General features: G+C 40.4%; 1 protein-coding gene across 6 annotated transcripts in view; it reads right to left on the bottom strand.

Annotated features, from left to right (window-relative positions):
• Positions 1-1016: 1016 nt before the first annotated feature.
• Positions 1017-23952, bottom strand: part of TRIM2 (tripartite motif containing 2) — a 51138-nt gene continuing 28202 nt past the window's right edge. For 5 of the 6 annotated variants that reach the window (XM_079990428.1, XM_079990430.1, XM_079990427.1 and 2 more), the window contains exons 2-12: positions 21812-21993; positions 19515-19752; positions 16304-16455; positions 15250-15430; positions 13711-14434; positions 12372-12475; positions 11922-12089; positions 11536-11704; positions 10366-10436; positions 6945-7085; positions 1017-5466 (exon numbers count right to left, since the gene is read on the bottom strand). In XM_079990428.1, coding sequence (XP_079846554.1) covers positions 5314-5466; positions 6945-7085; positions 10366-10436; positions 11536-11704; positions 11922-12089; positions 12372-12475; positions 13711-14434; positions 15250-15430; positions 16304-16455; positions 19515-19752; positions 21812-21945 — 2235 coding nt within the window. In that variant the 5' untranslated portion in view covers positions 21946-21993 and the 3' untranslated portion in view covers positions 1017-5313. Of the gene's footprint in view, positions 5467-6944; positions 7086-10365; positions 10437-11535; positions 11705-11921; positions 12090-12371; positions 12476-13710; positions 14435-15249; positions 15431-16303; positions 16456-19514; positions 19753-21811; positions 21994-22500; positions 22520-23952 lie in introns of those variants that run through there. The other variant, XM_079990426.1, reaches the window with a different exon arrangement.

Here is a 23952-nt window from a genome sequence, read left to right as displayed (position 1 = left end):
CAGACGACACAGCGATTTCTCCAAGTAGCTCTTTATTTTGTAAGCTGGAATAGAACTGACTGCAAACAGCTCAGCCGGCCTGCTTTTATAGGCAGCCGGCTGTCAACATTGTAGCAACAACAGCCCAGCGTTTCCCGCCTAAAATAACTGACGTGGACCTGAGTGAAAACTATCTACAGACCTGAGTGAAAACTATATACAGTATCCCCCTGCTGGCCCAGGGTGAAACTTCACTACATAACACTGCTATGCCTCCAATGCAATCCCGCATAAGTAGTATGTCTACCTGCAGAGATTATGAAACACAGTTAATTCACACGAGAACCTTTGAAAGGATGTGGTGCTTCTTTTATTTAAAGATATTTGTATACCACTTCACTGTAAATAAAACCTCTAAACAGCCGCAAACGCAGCTTGCGTCACTACCACAAATCATGCAGTAGGTTTTTCTGCATTTGGAGAATCGAAGGGGTCGTTTAGTCAGAATTAGCAATAGTGCTATCTACAGCATAAAAATCTGTTTGTTTCCACTACATGCTTCCTGTACATTGGTAAACCAACAAAGTAATCCTAAAAGTCTCAAGTGCCACTTTACTCTTATAAAGAAAACTGGACTCTTACAGAATTTTCGCTACTTGGGCAAACAGGACACATAAAAACACTGTCAGCTACTTACTGTACTATAGACCTCCAGTAGGTGCACTGGTAGCAGAGTTTCTCAGCCAGTTCACAGCTCCTATTTCAAATTTCAAGCTGAACATGTGGATATCAGGGCCTGAAGTCTGGACCTTAGCACACCCTCTATGCCTTGGGTGTACATATGTGTGGAGATGACCTAACGTTCATTAGAATGCCTTCCCCTCTGCTTCTTTGTATATGTGTTATAAAATTATGTTCTTCAGTATATATTCTTCTTCTGCCCTATTAACAAGAAGTGCTCAACAAAGCAATACAAACAAATCAATACAACATTGTAAAAAAAAAAAAGGAAACGTGGGGAAAAAAGGAAACACACGTTATTCATTTATTTTTATTTCTGGGGTTTGTGCATGATAAAAGATACACATTTGACTGAATTTTCCTATTGTTCCAACACAAGGTATTTTCTTTTCAGCTTTCTCTGTTAGATAAAGCATAAAAATACCATGACATACACAAAGCTAAACCTACACACAAACACTCTTCAATGAACACCTTTCATCCTCAGCCTTAACTAGACATAGTTTATATTTCTTCTCAACAAGAGAGGGTGCATGGCTGTGGTGGGAAAGAAAGAAAAATTGACTTAAGATACTTCAGCATCATTTTCAGAGAGTGCAAGACTTTATAGCATTCTTTAAACAAAACATATGAAACTGGCTTACAAAGCTGGAATGTACAAAAAAAGTCGTTCACTCCAAGGACTGGAAAGGTACAACATATTGAACAATTCAGTTTCTAGCGCAGGGAGATTACATTACACGATGCACATTATGGAACATTCCCATGTCATAAAGCAAGAAAGCAAATCACCAGGGTTAAGGCTGTGTTGCTCACAAACATCCACTTAAGCGTGGTACATTCATCGGAAACTACCACCATTTTGGAATCATCCTATGCTAAATACAAACATCTTCCATACCTTCTCCAAACACAGACCTTGAAAATCATTGCTCACAGTTCATCTTCAACAGCATTTTCAATGGACATTAACATTTTGTTTCTTACTGTCATCCATTAAAAAGAAAATTAAAAAATTCATTTCCTCACACAACAAGCATAACTTAATGGGCACTTGTTTTCATTATGGCAACACTAGATCCTTAGTCATCAAAGAAAAAAATCAGCTGTAAAGTTGAAAGCCCTGTAATGTTTACAAAGGACAACAACAATAGACAATATTTTTCTTGCTACTTTGCTGAAACTTTAAATCAGTGTAAAAACTTTACTAGTATTTATCAGTTTTCCTTTTTTACAGTTTAAAAAAATCATTCACTGTACAGTTTACGAGTTTATTGAAAAATGAACTGACAACATTTTTAGGCTTATTTTTAGCAAGTGTTTACCTTAATAAACACATGTACTTGCACTGCTTGTGATGCATTTACTACTTATTACTCTACCTTTGGGCACCACTTGACAGAAGATGGACACTGCAAACATAAACCAGAATCACCAAAAAAACACCATGGGGCAACCTTTTACTACCAATCCATTTTAAGTCTGTAGTGCAGATGTGTCCTAGGGCTGTGGGTTTGGCAGTGTAAGTGGGGATGGGTCATGCCTTAGATCAGGGATTGGGAATGTGTGGCCCTCCATATGTTGCAATACAGATTCCATCATCTCTGATCACTGGCCCATGGGGCTGATCAAAGTTAAGAGTCCAACAATATCAGCAGAGCCACAGGTGCCTTATCCCTGCCTTTGTAAACTCTGTAATTCTGGCAAATGTTTGCCCGGCCCCCAAAAAATGACTTAAAAAGAAGAAGTTACATTTATACAATGGTTATTTTTTTCATTTCTTCCATCAGCTAACCAGGTAAAGGGCAACAATTGTGAACAACTGGAAATTGGTGAGCAAGAAACATTTTGATTATTGCTAGCTAATTTTCAAACACTCATTTTGCCACCTGCTCAGTTAGCTGATGTTGCTAAGCTTTCAAAATATCATCTGGCAAAAACATGAAATTCAACAATGCTCCAGACTAGCACCAGTTTGTAAATAGTGTGCATCACCAACAGATTATAAATCTTAACAATTTATCAAGGAAGAACCAGGATCTTTAAAATTAAAAAAAGGTTAGATATTGAGGGAAAGGCCACATTACCCTTAACATATGTTAGCTTTGTTGTAAAGGAAATAAGCAATAATTAAAATTTGAGTTGGTAGTACATACAACATTACTAAGGTATTATTTACTAGGATTAAGAAACAATTACTTTAGGAAAGCATTTGAAGGACAATGTCCGCATGCATGAAATGGTCTCCAAGCGTGAATTTATAACAATTTAAATTTGTATGCTTCCCTAATACAATTCACTGGGAAGGGCTCCTACAAAAATTCCATAGAGATGTAAGCACAGATCTTCACTTGAAGTGAGAAGGTATCATGATGGACAGTTGTGCTCCTAGATCCAGTTTAAGAAATTACCGAACTAAGAACAGTAACATTCAAGTGAATATTTCCTTTTATCACAAGAACATGTTTATAAAAGCATAAGCATCTAAAATTTTAAGCCAGATTGCTTTGACAATATGTCGTGAATTACGTCTATAGTAATAACATACTTAACAGTTTGTGAGTTCCTTTATATTAAAAGTTCAATAACAATTACGAGACAGCTTAAGGTTTTTTTGTTTTGTTTTTGCTTGCATGGCTTAATAAATACATATAAAATTGTAAATAGGATATCCCTTTTCACAAAGAATTTAAATAGATTTCAAGGTGGTTCAGTGTCTGAGACTAACAGCATGCAGTGTCTGTCTATTGCCTTTGCAGACACTCAAAAATATTAATCCAGGAACCATAAATTTAGATTCTTAACATTACTCATTTAAGTTTATTTTATAACAGTAAGTGAGAAGGAGTATAAGCCTTTAAACAGTGCTTATCTATTCCTTAGTTTGAAACAACCAACTTTTTAGCTACTGTATTGTGGGCAAAGTAGGTAATAATCTTCATTTTTGCAAGTCTTCTCATTGTACTCATTATTTAAATGTTTTAAGGCTCTACCCACCCCAAAAGTGCAGGCTGGCTGATATTAAGTTTCCACCCTGACAGGTCAAACTAAAGATCAAGAAGAAAAATGTAAAATTTGGGATTCACGAACCACACCATCAGGAATCTTCTTGCGTAAGGCCAGAGGCAATTCGTGACCCCACACTGCTGTCAAATGTATTTTTCTTCTCACTTGATGTAACAACATATGCAAAAGTGTATTTGATGGAAATAACTTAAGCAAAAAGGAGAAAACACATTGCAAGCACTGAGGTGAATCTGATAATTATAAGTTGCAAGACTTGTATGTGGGAAGGGGAAGAGAGGGAAATAGACCCTTTCAGAACATTCTCTCATACACAGGGTTATGCACATTCCTGTTTGTTATCACCTACATTTATGCTCCTTGTTCTTTTGTTCCCCACACTACATGCACATATGAGGGAGGAAGTCATGAACAGTTTTTGAAATCCCTCTGTAGAACACTCTCGCACTCATAAGGATCTTCCAAGACTTGTTCAATTAATTCTGATGCTCAGTCTTTCTGGAATTCAAACAAATGCACACCTGCTTTGGTAACCCTTGGTTTTACCCAAAATGAAACAAACAAACAAAAAAACTGTCGACCACCAAACTCTCCTTTGGTTGCACAAGGCAGGCCCTCAGATGTGGTACATGTGTGGCTTATTATCCTATGTGAAAATGGGCAACTGGAACAAAGCAGATTGCTTTCATAAACCATAGCAAGAACCTGTCTGAAACACAGGTGTCAGGTGTGAAGCTAGCAAGGTTGACATAATGGCAATTAACTTCCTAATGAATCAGTACAGCGCTAATAGGAAACTGATTTTATGAAGTGCCAGCAGTAATCTATCCCTATTGGAATATATTCCCATAGCTTTTTAGAAGTTTCAGGTTTCCGGAAAAATCCCTACAACACACACTGAGCAGTAGGAAAATTGATAAACATGTACATCAATCCCACAGAGGGCAAGAAGTTTGCATTGATTTTTATAGTGCTAGAAGTTAAGCTGTGTTAGGTCTGACAGGAAGGGCTAACCATATCTCTTTACTAAAAGAAACTACTCATTACAGTTACTAAGACTGAAGAATGTTACAAGTGTAATACTTACTAGCGCTATGCGATCTAGAAGACTCCCAGACTTCCTGCTGGGTTAAATAATGCTCTACAGTAACAATTTCCAAAAATGGAAGCTTTAAACAAGTGCTCCCATTCACATGTTAAATAAACGCTTTAGATCATGTTGCTTTTAAAATTATTTTCCCTCCTTCAGAACCTCACCCCCCCCAGTCAATTACATGAATGCCTGATCTACAAGCCTCAGTTCACATGTCTAGTATCCCATTGTCTCTAAATTCGGTGGGGAGGGAAGAGGGTCTTATTTATTAATCCTTATAATCAGTTCAGTGCGTAACATATGAGGTGCAAGTCCTATGTAAACAAGGTAGGTTTGGAAATTAAAAAAAACACAAACTGGAGACTCCTTCAGTATTAAAATTGAAATATTTAAGAAGTAGACATCCTACACACAAGAAAAGATCTATGTTGGCCCTCAGAGGCTAGTAACTTCTTGAGCAGGAGCCGCCGCAGTTGTTACTGTAAGTATCGATAGACTTTGAAGCAGTGATTGCCAGAGTCTGCAACTACAACATGACCATCTGAAGTAAGGGCCAAACCTTGCGGACCATAAAGTGGATCGGCGGATGTGTTAATATAGGATAAAAAGGATCCACTCCCATCAAAAACCTGCGAAAAAGGCAAAGAGAGAATGTCAGCCAAAGACAGTGAACTGTGGATACCTAGAAGCTAATATGCATAAATGCAGGCAGCCACGCAGATTCACATGAAGTAAATAGAATTGTAGAAGGTGGCAAAGTCACCAGCTACGACCCTATCTGCTGAAAGTCTGCCATGGTCACACCCAGACTAGAATGACATAATTTAATCTGCCTGAGGCTGTATTTAGAGATAGTTCACAGCCACCCAGAGTGGCTGGGGAAACCCAGTCAGATGGGCGGGTATAACAACAACAACAACAACAACAACAACAACAACAACAACAACAACAACAACAACAGGAATGTAGCTGCAAGGATGCTTGCTGGGACCTAGGCTCAGAGTATAGACACACCAATACTTTCTAATCATTTTCAGGCTTAATTTAAAGCACTGGCATTGCTCTTTAAAGCTCTAAATATTTTGGGAAAAGGTTACCTGAAGGGCTGTCTGTACCCATAGAAAACTCTCAGACCTGCCTTTAAGAGCCACCAGACTGGTGGGCATCAGAGACAGAGCCTTTTCAACAGTGGCCAAAATAACCTTGGAATTCTCTCCCAGTACGTATGGCCCATCTTAATATAAATTTTAAAAAACTGTTTTGAACTCCATTCTCTTAAAAGTGCCCTGGGTTGGGTACTAAATTTCTTGAAACAGCTGTTGCTGTTCTTAGGTTTTTCTGTAATTGGGTTTTACTGGTATATTACAACTTGGTTTATGGAGTAATTATCTTCTGTAAATTGCCTTAGGAGGGTTTTGTCCTGAAACGCAGAACATCAAAATATTTTAAATTGAATCAATCTATTATCTATGCTCTGCCCTATCTAGTTGTCTGCTACCAGGTTAGAGCAGGAAACACTTCTTGCTGTTGTTGTGTTTAGAGGCTTGGGGTTCTTAGAAACCTGGACTCAGGTTATGCTTGTTAAGACTTAAGAGGTTTATTTTAGAATTCTTTCCTAACATACAGGCTGGCTTTCCCCTTATGTTAAATCATTCTTTAATTCAGATCTTGTGTGTGAGTCCTTTTATTGGGTACAATGGAAGATAAAGGGTAATATAATCATGCATTCAGACAATGCTTTGGGGTTTCCCCACCTCAAACAAAAGGTTTCCACTCCTCTCAGAAGGATGTGTTTAGATCCTAACATGGGCACATCTTTAATCCTGACACATGCTTCTTACCAGCTGAAGAGCCACAAGTTCCCTTAACTATACAGCTACTCCATTACTCATTGATATTTTCTCTCCCGAGCTCAATAATTCTTATCTCAGTGTAAGACCGAGTTGGAAAGTCAACAGGACTCTTACTTCATTTGTAAATATGCAAGAGACTGTGTTGTAGTTGAACATTTTGGAGATGGGATGCTTGGACCCGAAGATGAGAAAACATCCCCATCCAAACAACATACATCATACTGAGCCAACTGACTTAAAAATCACTTGTTCACCTGTATTCGACTGTTTCCCCAGTCTGCTACAATAATATTTCCATTAGAATCTACAGCTACTCCTGTTGGAGCGTTGAACTGTCCATTCCCTTCTCCATTAGATCCAAATTTCAACATGAATTCACCTTCCTGGTTAAATACCTGAATAAATTAAAAATAAATAAATCAAGACACAAATTATATAGTACTTGATGATGATGGTTAAGAGCCTAAAGCCAAAACTAAATAGTTATCATCCTCAGACATATAAATCAAAACTTAATGGAAGACAAACATTCCCTTTCTGAGGCACCAGGAAGAAACCAAGTCATAGACAAAAGTATAGTTAAACCAACCAAAAATGACAGTACTGTCTGCAGAAGAAAATTATAGCAATCTGTGCAAGATGGAACCAGCAAGTTGTTGTTTTGTAAAGCCTAAAATATTAAAGCCATCCTAAGCTGCTGATACACAATGGCTTAGGTGAACAAACAAGGGTCTTAAGTCTACTGTTGCTGTGCTACCGGGAGCTAAGCTATGGTGGCTTCTGAACCCAGACTCCTTGCTGATCTCTCCCAAACAAAGCATGTGTGGTAAGCCACAAACAAACCCTGGTTACAGTTCATGATTTGCTTGCAAGAAGAAATCATTCTCTCACACACGAAAATCATTTTTTGTTTTTCTGTAACAGGATCCTATTGCAAACACATATAGGATTGGACTGCACATCTCTGGAGCAGGTCACATGTAGCAGCAAGCCATTGTTTGGTATTGCAGGCACAAGCTGAAAGAAGCCATAGTGACTCAAGCTCATGCATTCTCCCCTTCCCTCCTTCTGTGTGGCTGGGAGAGTGGGTTTCCATCAGAATTGACTTTCACTTTCTCCTAATCTTATCATTGCAAGCAAACCAAAGATGGTGATTCAATGAGGGTGGGGAGCACCCAGGTTAATTTAAGAAGCCAGCTTCAAAGGAGCAGAGTTTGTAGCTGGCTTGTTTTGAAACAGGCCAGAATTAGTTATCAACCACTATCTTTGGTTTGCACACAATGGCAACCCAATTTAGGGAAAGTAAATCTGCCAAAGTCCTCCTCCCAGCTGCATATGAAGAGGGTGGGCATACAAGCCAAAGTCTCACTCATGCTCACTCCAACTCATGTCCATAGTGCTAAACCATGGTTAGCATTACACACTCATTTGCGCAATGCAGTTCCTTCTTATTCTCCTCTTCCCAACAGCCCTCTGTATGCTCCCAACATCTGGAGGGTTGGGGTGTCCTCCAGAACAGATTTGTTGGGGAGGTGTTGGGGGGCCTGGAGTGTGGGAAGAGAAACTAGAAGTCCCATCATGCAAACATTTTTTTTCAATTCCAAAAATTGAAAGTGTGTGATGCCCAGTATTACAGAATTAATGTCATGTATGCCCATTTTTAAACAAGAGCCCCAAATCCAATTTCCTAGTGCATCCTCCCTCCCACATGGGGTTTCCTTTCACTGTAATCAGTAACATTCCCACGCATGGAGAGCTGAAAGGGGGGGGGGAGGATTTGCTTTCCTAGCAATTTAAAATTAAACTGTTTCTGTTAGCTAAGAGTGTGTGTGTGTGTGTGCGTGTGTGTGTGTATTTAAAAAAAACAGAACCATAAGTATGCACGAAAGCTTGGCTTCATGACAACTTTATAATACAATCCATGCTTCTCAATAAAATTATATTTGCATGCTTCCATTTCGGGTATGATACATAGTAGACTGTCCTGTGTAAATGAAATGTGGCAACATTTACATAGGAGGTAGCAGAAGGTCAAGGCCATTTTCTAGTTATACTACAAATCAGTGTGTCGAAAATATTCCCTGAGCTGCAAGGCCACAACAATTACAGAGAAAGGTTTGGAAAGTTGCCCTTGCCCATTCCAGTATTGCTGGGGATGCTAGAAGGAAGGGGGGATGTTAGCTACAATCCTGGCCACAGTGTATTTTGAAAACTATGTGCTGGGCCGTACCTTTGGAACCAGGAGCTTAATCCAGATCGGCTTTGAGTTCCCTTCCATTTTATTAGCAGGATGGCAATGAAATTTCTTCCCCATTTTCAGTCAGATTTCTAACATACTGTATTTTATTTCCTTGTTTGCTGAAAACCTCTGTTGTCATTAGGAAATCCTGCATTGCTGAACAATTGCTGCTTCTCAGGGTATATGTTTATTAAAATAGGAGCCCCCCCCTGCTGCCAAACTCTGCCAACAATCCACTTAGGGTCTCTCCTGTGGACTTACTTCCTTAATTGTAATCCAAAACCACAGGAACAGTTATTTCCTGCCTAATTCCAGAAGCCTATGAAAAACAGTCTCAATTCAAAATTGCCCATTTAGCTCCAACTTAAGAGTTATACTTCTCAGCTGTATGTAGATTGAAAAAAGCCCTATAATAGCCCAAGCCACATTTCTCTTACCCACATGGGACTGTGTCTTCCTGCTGCTCTTGGCTTTGTTCTACACATTACTTTTATCACAGAACCCACTTGAAAAGTCTCTGTACGGCTTCTGTAGGGTGTAGCAATGGTCACTGAGTGCAGGGTGGGCAGAAGGCAGACTGACATCTATTGGTAGATCTCTGGATGATTTGCAGTAGATGGACCAGGGTCCATCAAATTCCTCATTCCAGCTTTGTATAATGTAGCTTCCTATGCAGTCAATGGCACATATGGCTTACTTCTATGTAGTAATTTTGCAATTATGTTAAGTGACCCAGAGTATCCTGAATACTTGGCACAAGACTAACTTTCTCCAGGGGACAACTAGCATTTCAAAATGATGGTGTGAAAAGACTCCAAGAGCTCCTTTCTAGAGATCCAACTTCGTACTTCTTAAATCAGTTTAAAAGAACATAGGTAAAGGTAAAGGTACCCCTGCCCGTACGGGCCAGTCTTGACAGACTCTGGGGTTGTGCGCCCATCTCACTTAAGAGGCCAGGGGCCAGCGCTGTCCGGAGACACTTCCGGGTCATGTGGCCAGCGTGACATTGCTGCTCTGGCGAGCCAGAGCCGCACACGGAAACGCCGTTTACCTTCCCGCTGGTAAGCGGTCCCTATTTATCTACTTGCACCCGGAGGTGCTTTCGAACTGCTAGGTTGGCAGGCGCTGGGACCGAGCAGCGGGAGCGCACCCCGCCGCAGGGATTCGAACCGCCGACCTTTCGATCGGCAAGCCCTAGGCGCTGAGGCTTTAACCCACAGCGCCACCTGCGCCCCTTTAAAAGAACATACACAGCTTTATTTTAAAAGAGCAAAGCAAGAGACTTAATCCAAGTATTTCCCCACCTCTAAACGTAAACAATTATTTATTGTTGGCTGATGCACAACACCTGTGAATTTACCTACATATTGGGAGTAACGACTTCAATGCATTATCAGTGGGATTTTATATTTTATGAAGAAGTAACAGCATCGTACCTTGACCGAGTGGTTGTGGAAATCTGTAATAATAATTTCATTATTGTGGTTGACGGCTGCAAAATGAGGCCCTGCGATAAGGGAAGGAAGAAATTTCAATGCAGGAAGAAAGATAAATCATGACAACAATATTTCAATCCATGTGAAGTAGCAGTTTGCATGCGGGTTCTGATCAAAATGGTTGATGTGGACCAATGCGCTAGCAGCATGCCTGACTGGAGGTGGCTCTGGAAAAGGCAACACCCGGTGGTGCTTCAAGGTTCCATTTTGAACTCTACATGTTGCTGCATTCACTGTCACATGTTAATGGCTGAAGAAGAACATAATCAGCTATGAACTCAATAAAATTATGAACTTGGGCACAGTACAAGTACTCTAGAGAACAATAAATAAAAAGGTTTCTATCTGGCCAGCTTCAAAACCAGTTTGACTGGTTTCCACCCACTAAATGTTTAGTACAACTTTCAAGTTGAACAATAGACTACTTAAAATTTGTTTAACATTTGCAAGTGAGCATGCTTCTTGTTCTTGGTCATGCTGGCTGGTGCTGATGGGAATTGGGGTCCAGCCAGATGTGGAGATCATCACATTGACTCCCTTTGTCTTAAAACGTGGCATGATCAGCAAGCCACAGGAGTCAGACCAGAGGAATTTTGTTGTTCCTGAAAGACTGCCTCCCTTCACCCCAAAGGCCTAAGGAACAACTAAAGTGAAAATTACACCCACATTGTGTGTACTATGTGTGTTTATTACGACATAATTGTTCATGAACTAGAGCAGTGGTGTCCAAACTTTTTTCAAAGAGGGCCAGATTTGATGAAGTGACGGGCTGTGAGGGCCAACCAAAGGGGCCGACCAAACTTGAAAGTTGTTGAGCTTTTTTTAGGATTGAAATTTGAGGGTTTTGGGGGATTTTACCCCCGGAAGATCAAACCGACCAGTGGACTGGATTAGGACTTTGGACATGCCTGGACTAGAGGGTTGCCATATTTCAAAGTTTTGGCAATGTCCAGGAAATTATGGACATGTGACAGCACTAATGGACTACAGTCTACTTATTGTGGCTTGCTTACTGTGGTGCAGTTAGAGTGATGCTTTTTCAGCATGCTCAATTACACACACACACACAATCTGGATAAAAGAAAATGGATATTAGACAGCAACTGATACCTGCAAACTGCTTATCTCCATTGCCTCGGCTTCCAAACCTGGTTACTATTTTTCCATTTGGCTGGAAGATAAACACACAACATGCTTTGTTGTCCACCACAATGATGTGCCCATTGCGATCCACAGAAACACCTTTTGGTCCCATGAGCTTTCCAGATCCAATTTTTGTCTATAGGAGCAAAGAAAGAGATTAAAGTTGAAGAAACAAAATAATTTCATCTACATGAATTTGTCCATCCTTTTCCCTCATCACCAACAGTTAGTTCTTCAATCAAGAAATACAGAATTCCCCAAGCCTTCAGAAAAATTGTTGGTTTACCAAACTATTAATTTTAAAATGGCAGTGAGTTTCCTTGTTTTTTTTTATTTGTACTTCATAAACTTACCTTAAATTTTCCATCAGAGGAGAATATGCTAACCCACTTATTGTCATAGTCGGCAATAATGATGTCACCACAAGGATGCACAGCCACTCCCGTAGGCCGTTGCAACTGACCAGGGGACCTTCCCCGGATACCAAAACGACTCTTGAACTGGCCATCAGTGGAAAATATCTGTAAATTTCAAAAACAGTTTTTTCACATAAGATGTATCCATGTATACACATCCATGAGATTAAAGGTGGGGTGTAGATTTAAATAAATGAATGTAATTTTAACTGGAAAATGGCATTTGAGTCATTATGTGAACTTAACGCAGAAGTAATTATGAATCCTACACTATCAAGATCTTATAATCTTGACACTTCAGAGAACATGTTTCTTTTCCGCATTTGATCAATACTATGTCTTTCCAAAACAATCCATTATGGGTAAAGAGAAGAAAAACGAGCATACCTGCACACACTGATTATTGCTGTCCGCTATTAATATTTTTCCATTTGTAGATGCAGCTACTCCCTGAAGATTTGTAAACTCCCCTTTGTTTCTCCCTTTGGTACCTAAAAGGAGATGTACATATAAAAACAATTAGGAAAGAAGTCAATTACATGGCTGCAAAAACTCATTTCAACTCTCTAGGTCCAATCAGCAGTTTCATCATTAGGAGTCTAGTTGTATTGCATGGAAAGGGGCTTCACAATGGTTGGGGTAGAGAAAATAAACCATTATCATGAATATACAATATAAAGATCAACAGGGGAAGGTCCACAATCTCCAGAGCAGGGGTGTCTGGGACTCTGGGGGAGCTGAGTGTGTTGCTCCCTCCTTTATCCCCAACTATGGGCAGGGACTTCTGTGTGCATGAATGTCCAAGAGGGAATTCCAGCTGCCTTTCAAGATAATAAGGTTTTGGAATACGCCTTTGAGGGATGAGATAAACAAGCAGTCCCGTTACAGAAATATTGTTTTTGAATTATGAACTCCATAAGCAATATAAATGGGATGATTCCCCCACCCATTCTCAGGAGTGCATACAGCAATGACTAAATACAATACTTTTGGCAGAGAAAATTAGAGGGAGAGCCATCTAGTTAGAAAAGTCCAACTACAGTATGACTAAGGCTCACTTACAACAAGCTTAACGATATTATGTGTATTTTAACAAATCAAATAGAGTGAGATTACGATTTTGGGGGAATGTGAAGAGTGTGTGTATGAACGTAACAGTGCTTAGCTTACTTTTTGTTGCTATTTTTTAATGTTGTTAGTATTGTTTTACAGATTACAAAAGCCATACTGATTTGTTAATTATATGAATTTTGCTGTAATTTTGATGTTCATCTTCTTTTTTAGTTGATGTTTTGTGAGTAGCGTTTTGTAGATTGCATCTGTTTTATGATTTGTTAATTATTTTATATGATTCACACTGTATCTGTGATGTGCTATTATGTTTTATTGTGTTGTTGTTATTTATTGTTTGTAGGCCACTATTCATGTCTATGCCACTTTTCATTCAAATGAATATCCATCGATCAACCAACACCTCTGAGCTAGATAATGTCCTAGGGCAGGGATGGGAAACCAAGGACCCTCCAAAGGTTGCTGGACTACAGCTTCCATCATCTGGTCCTGCTGGTTGCAGCTGATGGGAACTGGAATCCAACAACTGCTTGAGCACCACAGGTTCTTCTCTCCTGCTTAGTGTTGACACTTATCCCAAAACAATAGTTTCATGCACTCTGTTCGCAGCTGGACATTGCAATCCAAATAATTTAGAAGGCAAAGCACTCCATACCTACTCTGAAGATCAGGTCATCTTCAATGGGGTTCTCTTTCCTTTTGCCAGTGCTATACATGCTAGCTGGTCTTTTCACAGCTTTCTGCTTCACATGTCCACTGCCAGGAGACTTCACACGCCTCTTAACTCCTTCGGTGGTAGGGGACACATCGGCCGACCTGATTACCTTGAGTTTGAACGGGCTGCCCCTGATATGCTGATCATAGAGTCTCAAGGAAAGGGTAAAGTCCCCTTCTTTCTGGACAGTATACAAAAATTCGTAAGTGCCATTTTTATTGTCAAGTATTTCTCCGTCCGCCACACTCCCATCGGGCGTGCTGAGCTCAGCTGTGAGGTAAGCATTCCCGGATTTACAGAGCTCACCATCCTTGTCCTTGGTAGTGATGGTGACCGACATAGGCTGTCCTATCACCGTCTGCTTCAGTCCTTCACCCGTGGCCACTGTTTCAGAAGCGACAGCATTTGTGGTTAAAATAGTACCAAGATTATGAATGGACTTCTTCAGCCCATCTGTTTCCACTATGAAGTCCAGTTGATCATTCTCACGAGGCTGCAGTGGGAAGTCGCGGACAGCTAGCTCATTCAGCTTATCACTCATCTGCTTCTTAACAAGCAAGACTTCCGTCTCGGTTCCATGGTTGAGTGCTTGGGCTGTAAAGTTGCTACAACTCTTTATGTTTTCCTGTCCTTCCAATAGGCTATCAAGCTGAGTCTGCAGGACCTGGATAGACAGAATGCTGTGGTTATATAGATTTGAGTTTTAAACCAAGTAGCCCAAAAAATAAATGAATGAATTCCCACCTATCATGGGAAATGTAGAGGTATGACCTTGAACGGAATAATGTTGCAGAAAATTTGTTGGGCTGTATTAAAACAAAACAAAACACCTGAATAGCATTGATCAAATAAGTGCTAAGTTCTCTTGGATGATTTTTTTTTTTTAAGAGCTTCCAGTTTGGAGAGCTTTTCTTCATGGCATTATTTTGACATAAAACTAAACTGTTGTGTTTTTTTTTTGTATTGCATGAACAAGCCTTGGGCCAAACTGAAGACAGATAAACGTTTTCATATGAGGATATATGGGAAAGACCCAGAACACTGTATTTCCTCCATCCCCAAGATAGGAACATTTAGCTTTTATAAGATTTTTACAACTATTTGACTAATATTATCCAGAAAAGAAAAGTAAAAAATGAAAATACAACCAATAACTATGAAACAACGATGCAATATAAAGTTGTTGTTGCCATTGTTTTTGTTTTTTTAATAAAAAACACACCATAACAATTAAAAATATAGCTCTGACTCGTGTTACATATCACTTCTGCATTTTTGTAAGATAATTTTGTTGGATAAAATGAATTTGTTCAAGGATGTGCTGGATTAATTGTGTTCCCAATTAACCTTACATGGCAAACATGCCATTTCCTAGCCTCTCTCTCAGCTAAAGATTAGATTTCAGACATTGTTTCTCCCAGTAGCATCACATACCCCACAAATGAAATAAAATATGACTGAAAAGAACAAGGGTCTTACTTTATGTTTAAGGCCATAATTCACTTCCAATTCCATGAGCAACACACTCTTGCGGACATTTAAAGTCTTCTGGAGTTCATCAAAAGTGGAATGAATTTCATCTACGATGCTGGTCTTTTGGTTGGTCAGCTGATGTATAATTTCAGATAGGAAATGAAGTGCTGTATCTATCTCTGGAAGCCTGTTGGAAGCGTAAATCACAAGTGCTGTTTGAAATAGAATTGCCATAGTTTTTCCTTGTGACATCATGCAACAAGATTTTTATTCTTGGTGATTACAATGGGCTAAAGATACAAATCAGATTTCAAGTGTTTCTTAGAAGAATTCTGTTACACAGACTTTATAGCACAAGGAAAAGGATGGGGAAAGAAGCAAGAGAAAGCAAGCTCAGGCACCCCTTTTGAAATTCTTTATATAACATAGTTACAGTGGTACCTCAGGTTACATACGCTTCAGGTTACAGACTCCACTAACCCAGAAATAGTGCTTCAGGTTAAGAACTTTGCTTCAGGATGAGAACAGAAATCGTGCTCTGGAGGTGCGGCGGCAGCAGGAGGCCCCATTAGCTAAAGTGGTGCTTCAGGTTAAGAACAGTTTCAGGTTAAGAACGGATCTCCGGAACAAATTAAGTACTTAACCCGAGGTACCACTGTATATAGTTCTCTCTACAGCGGTACCTCGGTTTTCAAACGTAATCTGTTCTGGAAGACCGTTCGACTTCCAAAACATTCAAAAACCGAAGGCGGTCTGCAAATTTAATTGAGAAACACTCAGTGGAAGCCATTTGGCTTCTGAGGCGCATTCGGAAATGGATGCATTTTCTTCTGGGTTTTCGGCAGTCGGAAACCAAAATGTTCAACTTTTGAGACATTCGAAAACCAAGGTACCACTGTATTCTGCCTTGGAAAGCAGACTGGCTGCCTTGGAAAGCAGAGGCCCCTGGGAAGAACCCCTCAGAGCAGAGAGAGCAGGTGACAATGTCTGGGGTGTGAGGTCGGGGCTACTCCACCACACTGTGTGTTAAAGCATGCACATTGCAGAAGAGGTTCCATACCTTTTGTTGACAGCATCTAGCTGTGCTTGAAGCGAAGCCTTGTGTTGTTCTACTACATCTTTGAGAGGTACCGTGGGGTGCTCTGCATGCTCTCCTTCTGTACATTCCCGGCACATGGCTGTCTCACAAGACTGGCAGTAAAATTCCATCAGCTGATTACAGAGAGGGAGAGTGTGACTATCAGCAGAATACCAGTTTTTCCACATAGAGACACACCATTTTGAATACTGAGCATGTCTACTCAGATACAAGCCCTATTGAATTCCCAGGTAAGCAGGGCAAGGATTGCAGCCTTAGTCCCACAGACTTCCATGGGCTTGCTTTTGAATAAATGTGCATTGGATTGTTCTGCTAATGCCCTGTGCTGGTAAAAAATTCTGCTACGAATCCTGCAAGCAAAAAAAGTTAACAGAATGGGATTTATGTGATAAATAGCCATGTTAGCTGATGACTGGAGTTCAAACCTATTGCACCATGAAAACAAAACGTTTGCTTGTGATTAAAATGTTAAAAAGCAGTGATTATGTTTAATGCCATGGATTTATAGCTGTGGTTTGTATGAACCATTATGTTGAATTTTTCCCTACTTTTAAGAATCACAAATAAATACACAATTTAGGGTACTTGAAATTCCAAAAGGTACACTCACGGCTGTAATGTTCTTTCTCATGGCTGTCATTTTCTCACTATTTGGTTTCAGATAAAACTGTCATGCCTTGTGCTTTAGCAGCATTAAGTTACTTCACAAATGCCTAAGGCATTAGTGATGCACTCTGAATTACAAAACAGAATGGCATCAGGTTTGCATATAATGAGGGCCATATTTTTGGCAGCCGAAAGCTTAACAGAGAGTGATCATTGCTGCTTAGGGCTGGCATTTAAAAGTTTACCAGAGGGAGAGAGCATCAGTTATTTTTCAAACTAAGCAAGAGAACATTAAAAGGAATTATATAAAAAGGACTCGGTGAGGCCAAGAAGCTCTTGCAGATCCACAGAAATAGAAGCTTTTCATCTAAACAAAGGATAAAACATTTTCACTTTCTTATTTCTAGTCTGCAACCTACAAAAGAAAAAGGACTGAAGAAGTTTCCACAATCTGTTTAAGGTTGTTTTGAATGGCACTACTCTTACTTAGTGGAGTCTGATACTTCAGAAAGATAAAGATATTTTGCACGTGCTCCCAAGATGGTTTGGATACTTCTTCAAAAAAGAAAGAAAGGAAGAAAGGAAGAAAGAAAGAAAGGAAGGAAGGAGGCAAACTCCATGCAATGAAGAACTGTCTCATTGAAGGAAAGCCTGGAACTTATTGCCTAAAACTAAGATGTCATGGTCACAACAAGAATATATAGTTTGTAAGGAGTGGACCTTACTGATCATAAATCTCCTGATTTGCAGATGAAAACCTGGTACATATGCTACCAACCTACCTACGAAAAAGGTGTACTTTTGTCTTCTAATACTGCATCTGTTTTTTTAAGTCATATTAATTTATTTAATCAGTTCATAAATTTCATACACCATTTAATTGTAAAAAGCGGTTTACAGAAAGATTAAAAAAATAAAATCAAGAAAAATCACAATCCTGCTTTGAGTGATACATTAGCAGGAGGAGGATTTTAGGAACAAAGGAGAACAATGATCATAATTGGAGGAGGGGAAGAGGAGAGAGCAGGGGAACATGGTGCTCTCCAGATTTCTGGCCTACAGTTCCCATCTTCCTTGACTGTAGGCCATGTTGGCTGAGGCTGATGGAAGCTGGAGGCCAATGACATCAGGAGGGCCATAAGTGTATAGCACTGTGTGTTACATCCAGGAGTCATGCTGCCAAGCACTTAATTGCATTTCAATTTTACGAAAAGCTTCCTAATCATGTGCAGCAATGCTTGCAATGCCGCTCACATTATATTGGCACACTTTGAATGCAAGATAGTGCTTAGTGATGCAACAACAAGGATGCCAACCCACCAGTTCAAGTGGAATAATGACATAATTCTGCCCATATGCTCCATTTATTCCCAAGGACCCTTTTTAGCATATGTGCCCTATGCAGATTTTTCATCTTTCAGTGCCACTGATTACCATAACCGGAAAACAATTGTGCCAGGTGGTGTAAAGCTGAATCTAATAATATTTCTCTTGAATGGTTTTTGTCCACATGCAGGCTATGACCTGCTATCAGAAAGGAATACTCCCAAACCTTGTACCTAGGCCAGATTAGCTAAGAACTTGCTGGGAAAGGGATTGTTCTCTCTTCTGTTCAAGGGCAGACCTGGGAAATATTTTACAATATGAGCCCAAAATTGGCACCCCCAAATGGATCTTCTCAGTTATGGAGCTTATCAATTTTTCATGCCCTGGACTGGTGAACAGCCCACCCTAAATCTGACGTTGTTCTGTTTTGTATGCTTTGTTGCTCTGGAAATATTTGCTCTGTAGACACCTCCTGCAGTTCATTTGCTCCCTAATTTACCTATTATGATCTGGATTGCCTAGGTCAGCCTTCCACAGCAAAGTGTTTTCCAGATGCTTCTTAGGGTCCCACCTGCACCCACCCTGATGATTGGCAAGGCTGGCCGGGGCTGATGGGGAGTTGTGGTTCAACAACATCTAAAGTGCACCAGGTTGGTAAAGATTGAAAATAGACTGATGATAGGAAAGGACTCACAACAGTAGTGGTAACGGAAAAAGAAATGGAATTTCAACTCAATGAATACTTGATTTCATTTATGGATGAAAAGAAGAGCAAAAGTAGCAATACACCTTTTGAATTATAGACAGCTGCTTTCACTTAAAACTAAAATTGATGTACAAAATACAGCTTAAATGAATTATAGAACATTAACATCTCATCTTGATAGCCAGAAAGCACATTTACTAACCACCATGATCAATATCATGACATGTCAATGCAATGCCCTACAAAACGAAAAAATAACCAAAACTATCAATATTGGGCTGACTGAGAGTTAATTTGATGTCACACACAAATTCATCCCAATTCACTCTCTCTAGTACAGTATCCAATGAAAGCATTCAATCGATTGAATAAAACCTATCAAGCAAATGATTTATGTTGTCATTGCAGAAATTAATAAATCATTTGCAAGTCCAATAGTCCCTAACTTTCATTTCAGGGGGCGCCATTGAAAACTGCCATTTCCCTGCCAAATAAATTGATGAAACCTTATTTATAGGCGCCTAATCCACTTACATTTCCTTCATGATTGGGGCAGGAGAGTGGCTTGCCTGCAGCAACAGCTGTGACAGTCTCCAAGATGGAAGACTCCTCAATGCTATTGTCTGGAGTTCGCTGCAGGACATCCATCAGGTTGGTGATGAAGAAGTTGTTCTGAAGAGCAGAAACCCCTTTCTCTGGCAAGATGGACGTTTGGCGGCACACTGGGCAAGAAAGGGTTAAGCTGTGGGCTGGAATGTAATTCTGTAGGCACCTGATGAGGATGGTAAAAAGATAAGCCAGTATCAAAAGCAAAAAGTAAACTGTGTTGTTTGTGATTTCCTAGTAGGGGAATAGAAGAGTAATCATGAACACAGCTTTACTTCTTCACATTTTGCAACTCATATCAAGAGGAAAGAACAAAACACCCTGACTGCCTTCTGTTGCCCTCTAGAAGTTATTGGATCCCAACTCCCATCAGCCCCAGCCAGCTTGGCCAGTGGATGGGAGTTGTAGTACAGCAATATCTGGACAACCAAAGGTGGGGGTGAGCGCTAGGGTAAAAAGGCAAATGATGTAGTGAGATGACTGGAGACAGTCTAAACCGGAGAAAAGGTGGTAAGGAATTAGTGCAAGAAGAAGAGACTGCCCCAGGCTGCACTATCAAAACAGCAACTTTTTCCAGAAAGCAGATTTTGGTATGACAGAAGCTTTGTTTCTTGTGGTGTACCCACTCATTCTTATTAGGACACTGTCATATGTGGCTTATATATATAGACCACCTAAATCTGCACAATCTGAGAACAGAGATAAGTGTACAGAAAACAAGCAATGCATTTTAAACACTCCTTTAAAAAACATGAATGATTATGACTCCTGTAGACAGCCTTAGCTTCTGCTCACAGGAATTACTTCCTGACCCTACAGTCTTGCGCTGTGAAGTGTGCTCTTCTCCACAACCATTCTAGGTTACAAGAGAATCTTTTCATCTGCTTGTTCTCACTCTCTGCTCCAAAGCTTGGGGGAAACCACTGCAAAGTATCACTTGCCATTTTCATCTTACATTAATAAAAGCAGCAACAGCATTATGGCTATTCAAATTGTTTTCCAGGCTCTACGTCACAGAGGTTGATGAACCATTCTGGAGGGTTATTCTTACAGTCACCTTAGCTTTTGTGAGGGAAAAGCCCAGCCTTTACTGACTTCTAACTGCTGCAGCCCGTGGTGAGGCAATTATGTGCATCTGTCACCACAGGCTGTTTTAAGCCCAGGTTTGGCTTGGGGCCCATCACTCTGAGCATTTGCACTAGCGTGCCAAAAGATGAATCCAGACAAAAATCAGCCCATGGCAGCAAATGCATATGACTACCTTTCAGGCTGAAGCAGATTCTAATGTAATACACCAAGAAAACCTGAGCTCTTTCTAAAATGTATAGAAAGATAAGGGTCATTAGCAGCGCTGCATTCAAAACATTAAAAAAGAACAAAGCAAATGCTTATGGAACATGGTAGACTAAGCAGTTTAACAAAATGAAAACAGACAAACCATGAAAAGCCAAAAGCTGTAATGGTGGAAATGTCGTTTCCACTTTCAGACAGCGCTGCAGCATTTTTTAAAATGATAAGGCTTCTCTGCTTCTTTTCCCGGAAAGGAAATGCAACGTAGGGAAAAATGCCACCGGTTCAAGTCCTGCATATCTTCTAGCTGAAACCTGGTGCCCTCCATATGTTGTTGGATTACATTTTCCATCAGCCCCAGACAGCAAGACCATGCCAGCTGGGAGTGATAGGAGTTGTAGGCCAAAGTCCTGAATCATCTAATCTCTGGCACTTTATGTTCAGATATTGCAACCTTCAGTTCTGAACCTTTTCCACTTGGAACCAAGCTCTAACTCATGCTGAAGAAATCTACTTTTAAGCTAAATGGGCTAAGTTTCATTGCCTAAATTCAGATCAAATATCCCAGTAAGAAATTATTGCTACCACCCTTTTATGTATAATTGTATTGCTGACATGGAAGGCCATATCTTAAAAATAAAAACAGGCTGAACATTCACAATAAAGACAGAATTGTTTACCAAAAGAGCACAGATTACTTTTGCAATACAGTAGTATCTGAATCCTGTCTTTCTTCTTATAAATCAAAATGAGCCCAGGGGCATTTTCCTACTCATTAAGTTTGTATTTCAGGAGAACTTGTTGACTGGATTGAGGGGTTCATTGAATTAACAGTGTAACCCTAGACATCTGGGAACAGATCACTGTGGCAATCCAGACAGAAAAGCCAGCTGTAATGCACTTTTGGCTGGGGGAAACAGAAATCATCCTCTTACCTCTCACAGAAAGTGTGCAGACAGGGGAGTACTTTGGGATTCTTGTAACGGTCCAGGCATATGCTGCAGATCAGAAATTGTTTGTCAATCTGACGCACCACAGGACTTGGGATGTTGGTGCCTTCACTGGCCATCCTAGACCACTGACATGTGGGTCCTGTTCTCTTTTGCCCTGCACGCTGCTGAAAGGTTCAAGCAAACAACAGCATTTTAGAAGCCGTGGGGAATTGACTTCCTGTTAACAATGGGCCCCAGTGGGTTTCATCCCGATTCAAGATTTATAAGAAGGCAGTGCGTAGTGCTTGGAAATGCTACACTAGAAATACTTGCTTTAAAAGCATCTGGGCAGATTGCCAAGGCAAAAAAAACTACTACAATGCATTAGCTTCTAAAATTCATTCTTTACATTTATATCCTGTTCCCACTATCTACCCATCCAAGAACTGACGAGGCTAAAACCTGGCCATACTTTTGTGATATCGAGTATAAGAAAAAGGGTGCCCTAACCAACTGAACAAGCTTTCAGATCGGATGGGTGTACATTTCTAATGCTATAGAATGAGCATAGCTCACTGGTGGAGCACATGAGGTTGGATTTCTGCCATCACCACTTGAAAGAATCGGGTAACATGTGGTGCAAATTACACCTCTCTGTTTTTGACCTTCCCATATTTCTAAGACACTCTCACCAATATAATATTGCATACATCATCAGCTACAGCTGTACACCAGTGGTTGGCCATGCTGTTAGACCTCATAGCCTGCAGTTAATAAGAAGAACATAGGTAGTCAGACCATCTATATCAGTGGTCTAAATATGAAATAAGAAACCATTTTCATGCTGAAAATCACATTACTGCCGCTGTAGAATGTATTTGAGGGCCACATTCCATTAGCAGGAAGGTAGCAGGTGGCGCTGTGGGTTAAAGCCTCAGCACCTAGGACTTGCCGATCGAAAGGTCGGCGGTTCGAATCCCTGCGGCGGGGTGCGCTCCCGCTGCTCGGTCCCAGCGCCTGCCAACCTAGCAGTTCGAAAGCACCTCCGGGTGCAAGTAGATAAATAGGGACCGCTTACCAGCGGGAAGGTAAACGGCGTTTCCGTGTGCGGCTCTGGCTCTGGCCAGAGCAGCGATGTCACGCTGGCCACGTGACCCGGAAGTGTCTCCGGACAGCGCTGGCCCCTGGCCTCTTAAGTGAGATGGGCGCACAACCCCAGAGTCTGTCAAGACTGGCCCGTACGGGCAGGGGTACCTTTACCTTTACCTTTAAGACTCAGTCACACGGAGTTAAAACACGGATCTCTTTCTCACACAGCTTTTGCCCATGGAAACAAAGGCATATATTTGACTAAGTAACTCCACTCATATGCTATCTTTCATTTCCCCCATAAACCCTTCTTTTAGACAAAGCTAGTTAAAAAATAAAGACAAAAGCTTTCCAACAGCCTTTACTGCACAAAAGCAAACAGGACTCAGTAAGAAGAAAGCAGAAGAAAGAACCAGCAGAAGAAAGCAACATCATCTTTGCACATATGAACTGTAAGTTGTTCGTTGGATTTATAGAAAGCCTCAAACTTCAAAATGCAATTGCATCTCAAAAATTGCATGCCTGCAATTGCAAAGCATCAATTGCAAACCACATAAATATTTCATTTCCATTCCACAGCAAGTGCAATTAAGCAAAATAGGCATAATACATTCAGAACCTAACAAGACACATAATGCTTTTCAACAAAGACAATATAAATTCCCTATACCAGCTAGTGGTTAGCATGTTGAACTAGGAATGGAGAGAGAGAGACGGGTTCAAACCTCTACTCAACCATCAAGCTGACTGGGTGGCTAACCTCTTGATGTTGTTGGACTCTCAAGTCCCATCAGACCCAGCCAGCATGGCCAATAATCAGGGATGATGGGAGTTGTAGTTCAAGAGCAGATGGAGGGTCACAGGTTAGCAAGGGGAAACCACATATGCCACTCTGAGCTATTGGAAGAGCAAGATAGAAATGAAATAAATACTTTTTTGCCTGTGCACAGAAGCCAACACCTTTTACTATTTCCTTCTACCTAAGTCACATTCAGGTTTTGTTTTAGCTGCAGTTGAAAAACTTGAGTAGGGAAATGAATGGATGCACATGCACC

The sequence above is a fragment of the Podarcis cretensis genome (genome assembly GCF_951804945.1).
Source record: "Podarcis cretensis genome assembly, chromosome: 9".
Classification (NCBI taxonomy): domain Eukaryota; kingdom Metazoa; phylum Chordata; class Lepidosauria; order Squamata; family Lacertidae; genus Podarcis; species Podarcis cretensis.
This window is presented reverse-complemented; position numbering and strand designations above follow the sequence as displayed.